This window comes from Crassostrea angulata, chromosome 5 (genome assembly GCF_025612915.1).
Source record: "Crassostrea angulata isolate pt1a10 chromosome 5, ASM2561291v2, whole genome shotgun sequence".
NCBI classification, from domain to species: domain Eukaryota; kingdom Metazoa; phylum Mollusca; class Bivalvia; order Ostreida; family Ostreidae; genus Magallana; species Magallana angulata.
In genome coordinates, this window is record NC_069115.1 from 60,883,083 (window position 1) to 60,889,808 (window position 6,726).

Below are 6,726 nucleotides of genomic sequence, written 5' to 3' on the forward strand. Positions count from 1 at the left end.
AAATTTCCAAAACATGATAGTTTAAAGAAGTTTCATACACAAAGGCGACCAGACCCGACAGGGAAAACCAGAATGTGGAGGTCCTTATATTTTTAATGCATCTTCGGAAGACAAAGGTACTAAAGGTACTAAAAATTTAGACAGTGTTACACAGGAAATTATTTAAATTTGCATAAACCAACGAAACGGAATGAAACAAAACTAAAAATCAATTATGATTACATAAAAATGAAAATAAATTCATAGAATTAAAATTTTAAAATTAAACTTCAAAAGCCTGTTTGATGAAATTGCCATTGTAAGTTCTTACGCCGCTTACCCGGTTATAGCAAAACTTATATAATAATGTAAATGACAAAGTGACTGATTTAATAAGTAATTGACAACGGCAATCTTAAACATTTAGGCTGTTAAAATTTATGGATTAAAATGTTATTATCTGCATTCTATATTATGTCCATTGACCTTTCATGCAGCATCTTTATTGACCTCTGACCTCTGTTTCATTATGTTCATTGAGATGAAATGTCGAGGTAAAGAGGAAGCGTTCAGGATCGAACACGAGATCTGTGATGCTGTGACGGCCATGAACCCGCAACCAATCAAACTTAAGTTTGAGAAGGTATAGCACAGATAACTCGTGAAAATGTGGTACATATAATGTGATAACTCAAAGTCAATTCATAAGATATGTCCATAGTACGTGAAATGAACAGAAATACGTATATATTTGTATGATTGTTAAAACCAATTGCAAGAAAAATAAATATTTAGGATATTGTACATCTGGCTTATGGTCACTTCTTTTATATAAAGTTTACATTTACAAAAGGAGGAATAACTAAGGTTAGCAGAACTCGTAGGTTGAGCTGCGTCTAAGATTTCCATTTTTCTCTAGATTTACTATCCATGTGTGCTACAAACAAAGAAGCGATATGTTGGGTATAGCTACGAGACCCTGGACCAGAAGACACCGGTTTTTGACGCCAAAGGAATCGAGACAGTCCGGCGAGACTCCTGTGCTGCAGTATCCAAGGTAACGCATGTTTTGGGACAACATCAATAATATCCAAGGTTACCAGTTCTTATGGCATCATACGGAAATAAGGAACTCTCTGAAGATTTAAAGACTGGTTGATGTGATATTTAGTGTAAATAATGTAAAACGAGGAAATTTGGCGCATACACATCTTAGCACAAACACAAGTGCCAGTACATTGATTTTTAGCTAACACACCATTTATTAGAGAAAAAATATAATGTTATTGTTTGATATATGGTTATACCCAAATTTCTTTATAAAGTGAACACAAGGACTGATTTTAACTCACATACACATGTAAACTGTCGATGAGGACATGGAACTTGCTTTTGTCCATATAGAACAGCACATTTACCATCATTCTGGTATTCATCCAGAACAGGTTCCCTGGATCGGTCCAGATGGTGTCCAGATCCAACACTGTTAGATCCAGAACACCTCTCCTTGGCTTTGTTATCATGTCCTTGTCTCTTTACATCATGAATGTTTAAAACACTGACTCTGCCCTTCTGTATTTTTTCACTACCAATCTCAGGTTCCTGAAAACTATCACCAAGTGGTATTTTTAATGGGGGTTCGTTGAGTCTCACAAACACAGACATCTTTGTCTTGACTGGTGAGTAAACTGGTGATCGGCTCTCGTCATCGGACATCATGGCCTTACAAAGATCGCTGAATACATTATCTCTGGAGACCCAGATATGATGTTCTGCTCTCCAAAGTAAATGCAGGTCTCCATCATTTTTGTAATTTAAGAATTATATATAGATATGGGGATGTAACTAAGTGCATGTTATTTTACTTTGTTAAAATCTATACATATATATACATACAGTCATATTATTGTTGACAACTTTTCATTTAAGACATATACATGTATTCCAAATTACTGATACTGGTGTGGTGTTAACTGAACTATATCCTGTATTCTACCCTGTGTAGCAGTTTGTATGTTGTTGTATGGATCATGTGTGAGTGACTGTTGGTATGAGTATAGAGCAGCCTGGAGGTTCCCTGTGATCTGTTGACAGATCCCCAGGATCTCCCAGGAGATGTCTCTGAGTAGATCATGTACGTACAGTCCCCGATCATGGTGGACTAGGACCTGTAGCTCATCTAGAGCTGTTTGTGATAATGTTGTATCAATGTGTCTGTAACACAAGAACTCTAGGAAATGTAACATTACAAACACTGGGATGATCAATGTACGAGCCTTTCCTTTCTGTAGAGCAGACTGTTGTTCTGGTATTAGTTCACTGACATAACAGATTCTGGTGCCAAGTTCCATATCCACTGCTACAGCCTGTCTCATCTTTGTAGACCAGGACTGTCCCCCTACAGCCTCAGTATACCTCTCTCTGTCTACATGTCCATAATACATCAGATATGGCTGTGCTAACTTGACCTTTGTCATCTCTATAATACATAACGCTTCCCTGTAACTGAATGTTTTGTAATAATACATGGCAATGTACAACATGTCAGATATACACCCAAACTTGGCTGCTAATTTCAGCATGTGACAGGGTATTTTGTCTGCTATATACATCTGTTTGTTGGCTCTTTTGTTAGTATACATGTTTTGTAATAAAAAAGCAGTTTGTTGAAAAATTAAGGCTGTAAGCCTCGGTAGTGTAACAACTTGATAAAGTGACTTTGGTGACTCCACATACTGTTCTATTATGTGTATGACATTGGTTAAATAACACAGATTCGCATCCAAAGTTTCAACACTTTTGAACTCAGTGATTAGTTGTATATCAAAATCAACTTCTAATCTCGTGATACTCTCATCTGTACAAATAGAAAGTCTCGGATTGTACAGGACATCAATGATGTAGGACCTGATAGAGGGACTCTGTAACAGACAGGCCAGACCTTTCTTGTACAATTCATGTAACTGTAGGAACAATCTGTTTTGTGCTGAGCCATATACCTTTGTCAGAAACATGTTGTTTTGTGGGATGAAAAAGTTTGGGCAGATCCCTTTATATACCCATCTAAGGAGGAGTTTAAAGCAGACCCAGAAACCGGCCAGGAGATTTTGTGGACACCAGTGAGGTAGTATGTTTTGTTGAATGGCCCAGAAAATAGTTGTCTTCATGTGATAGGAACACAGCAGTTTATTGGTTTCTTCTGATTGGTGATTTATTACTTCTTTTAAGATAAGTTTCAACAACCCATATGTCAAAAACTGACAGTGATTCATAGAGTAAACAAGTTTATATTCTGCTTGAGAAAAGGAAATTCTCCATTCTTTATGTTCATGGGGTCCTAATGGATGTCCTATTGCCATAAAGTGACATCCATTTCTGACAATATCACCAACAACCTTAGAGGCAGGCCATGAGTGACATCTGTCTATCCACGAGGAGGCAGACACAGGCCAAGAGTCACAAACAAAACAGATGGCAGTGTCATATTCCAACCTTCCCACTATACCAGTACCACAGGGTCCATGTACAGAAAAATTAGGAACTACTGCTGAACAAGTTAACCCTCTGTATATAGAACTAGATATATAGACTCTATTATTCTTTCTGACACATGCTGATTGGACCTCTCTGAATGTGGTTGGTGTCAGTAACTGAAGTAGAGTGAATCCTGGTGGACTCTCAGAACTGTCAGAAAGAATCAAGGTTGTATTGGCTGTGTTGTAATACTCAGACTGAGACATGTCCATGATCACACGGTGGTTGTTTGGCCAGTACATAAGGTCCGTATCTGATCCCTCCAGTCTGAACCCCTCTCTCCTACTTCCACTCAACATCACAATGGTCCCATTAGGTTTCACTCGTCTCTCCACCATCTCTTTAATGTCTCTTGTCTCCCTCCTGATGGCTACCTCTTGTGAGGTCCCCACGATATCACACAGTCCCACAAACATGGACTCCGACACGTGCTGCATTCCCTCACATCTGTTGTTATTTAAATGTATATATACTGGGAAAGTTATCTTTTTGTTTTTCAATAACACTGTTCAATATATTTAGAAATCATCAAATACAGAAAAATTATCTTTTTAATCACATTAAAAAACAAACTATAGGACATGAATTTAATGCACTTACATTTGTTGGGGGAAAGACTCCATTTTGAAAGTGATCACATCCAGTGTCTATTGAGGAGGAAGTTTTATCTTAGGTGCTGTTATTCTGATACACAAAATCTGCAAGTAATCAAACATAAGGAAGTCAAAAATATTCATGAGTTAAAAAGATAAAAATTACTAGTTGTATAAATAAACATACATGTAAAGAATACAAAAACTTAGAGAAATTATCTGCTTTCAGAGTAAAAGGTGACTTTAGCATTCATAGTCCTACAATTTTGACTTTCCAATTTTGGCTAAAATTTAAGTTTAATGGTCAGGTGAAGTGAAATAATTTCCATACTTGTTTACACTTGATTGTGAATTTGTTCAGACTGGAATTTAAAAGTATTCAAAATTAATATATGGCAATTAAAATATTTTCAAAGAAAAATTATAATAATTTTTACATTGTATTTTGTAGACATTTTCAAAATGAATCAGTAACTTGTTCAATATCTATTTCAACTACTATTTTACAGCCTTTAGAATTAGAATCTGGGAAAAAATGCAATTTGTGGACATTTGATTATAGATGACATTAAATAACTAATCCTAAGATAGTCAATGCAATCATGTAACTGGATTAACAAGACTTTAACAGGAAACTAAAAACAGGATATTAAGACAGAAATGTCTCTTGTTTTACAAACATAGAGAGCATACTACAGCTATTAATGAGATAAGGACATGACATGTCCATTATTCTAAAATATACTACAAATGTGATCGGTAAATAACGAGATCAACAACTAGTCTTGTAATGAAGTCAGTATAATTTAAAAGAATACAGTTAAACACGCTTATAACGAAGTCCCAGGGACGGCCAATTTAACTTCGTTATAAGCGTAATTCGTTATATCCGTCAAGTTTACAACATGAAATAGAGACTTGGGGAATAAAATTCGCTTCGCTGTAAGCGTCTATTTTTATAAGCGTGTTCGCTATAACCGTGTTTTACTGTACAAAGTTGTTAAACCAATATGTCAATTCATGACTTAGTTCTTGTCAAAACGATGTATTGAAAAATCATGTCAATCCCGTCAAAACGATGTGTTGATAAATCATGTCAATTACGTCAAAACGATGTGCTGATAAAAAATGTCAATCCCATCAAAACGATGTGATGATAAATCATTTCAATCCCGTCAAAACAATGTGTTAATAAATCATGTCAATCCCGTCAAAACAATGTATTGATAAATCATGTCAGTTCCGTCAAAACGATGTGTTGATAAATCATGTCAATTCCGTCAAAACGATGTGTTGATAATAATGTCAATCCCGTCAAAACGATGTGTTGATAAATCATGTCAATCCCGTCAAAACGATGTGCTGATAAATCTTGTCAGTTCCGTCAGAACGATGTGTTGATAAATCATGTCAGTTCCGTCAAAACAATGTATTGATAAATCATGTCAGTTCCGTCAAAAACGATGTGTTGATAAATCATGTCAATCCCGTCAAAACGATGTGTTGATAAATCATGTCAATCTAATACAGTTTTCTTATTCATGAAATATCTTTATATCGTATCCCTTGAAATGTTAATCTAAAAGGTAATTGAATACGAATGATAATTAAATAAAGATAAGCATTGTTATTCATATTAAATTACCTTTAAAATTTAAATATCTAAATATGATTCAAAGATATTTTATAAATTTAAAGAGTAGTGTATTTATTTGAATGGTGAACGTACGATTTACAATTTGTTCGTAATAAGTCTTCAGACTGTATACAGATTCATATTTTTAGTATTGTTTTCTTTATTTTGGAACTTGTGCAAAACCATCTGCTTTAAATCAATGTATTAAGTTTTGGCCAAACTTTTATCAAAAGTTTAACTAAAATTTTCTTTAAGATGAAATAATTGTAAATGTATTCTACGTTTTTTGGATAGCTAATGATTTAATTCATAAAAGAGGTAATTTATTTAGATAATATTCAGCGTTTAATCAAACTTGCATTTTGTATCTTATTTGATTAAGAAAACAAAATTAGAAAATAAATTAAATCAATTTTATATGAGCTTGGAAACTATGTAAGTAATTGATATAAAATGTTGAAATTCTCAAGAACAAAGTAACATTGTAACTTTGTTGTAAGAGGTATATTTCTGCATAAATATCAATTTGTAAATGTGTATGACCGTAATTGAACTTGTTTATTTTATGCATTGCATTTATTTACATACGAATAAAAGAGAAAAACCTTCTCAAAACCTTGTACTGAAACAACAAAAGAGGCTCAATATTTAATATATGAATATGTGGAGAAATATGTAGAGAATAAATTTGAAAATCTTTAATATAAACAAGATCTACTCTACTTAAATGTCTAGATATTATTTTTAATTAGAGATTTAGGCTGTTGTTACTCATATGAGCGATGTAGCCCTTGAGCCTTTGTTTTTAACTTTAGTATATTGAGTTCTTCCCCTTTTCAGTATTGTAACAAAGTGAATAAATGTAGCAGCTAGCATTTAACCCCATGTAGTGGTGCCTGAGAAACTAAACATAAATAATTTTTATTCAAAGTCTTTTGACCCTAAATATAGTACACAAGGGAGTTCATAAGATTTGAATTGTGT

At 34.1% G+C, this 6,726-nt stretch overlaps 1 protein-coding gene across 1 annotated transcript; it reads right to left on the bottom strand.

The window, feature by feature from the left end:
* Positions 1-1,928: 1,928 nt before the first annotated feature.
* Positions 1,929-4,248, bottom strand: LOC128186240 (uncharacterized). The gene has a single exon (XM_052856024.1). It carries the CDS (start codon positions 3,948-3,950, stop codon positions 1,929-1,931), a length of 2,022 nt encoding a protein of 673 aa, XP_052711984.1. The 5' UTR covers positions 3,951-4,248.
* Between the last annotated feature and the right edge of the window lie 2,478 nt (positions 4,249-6,726).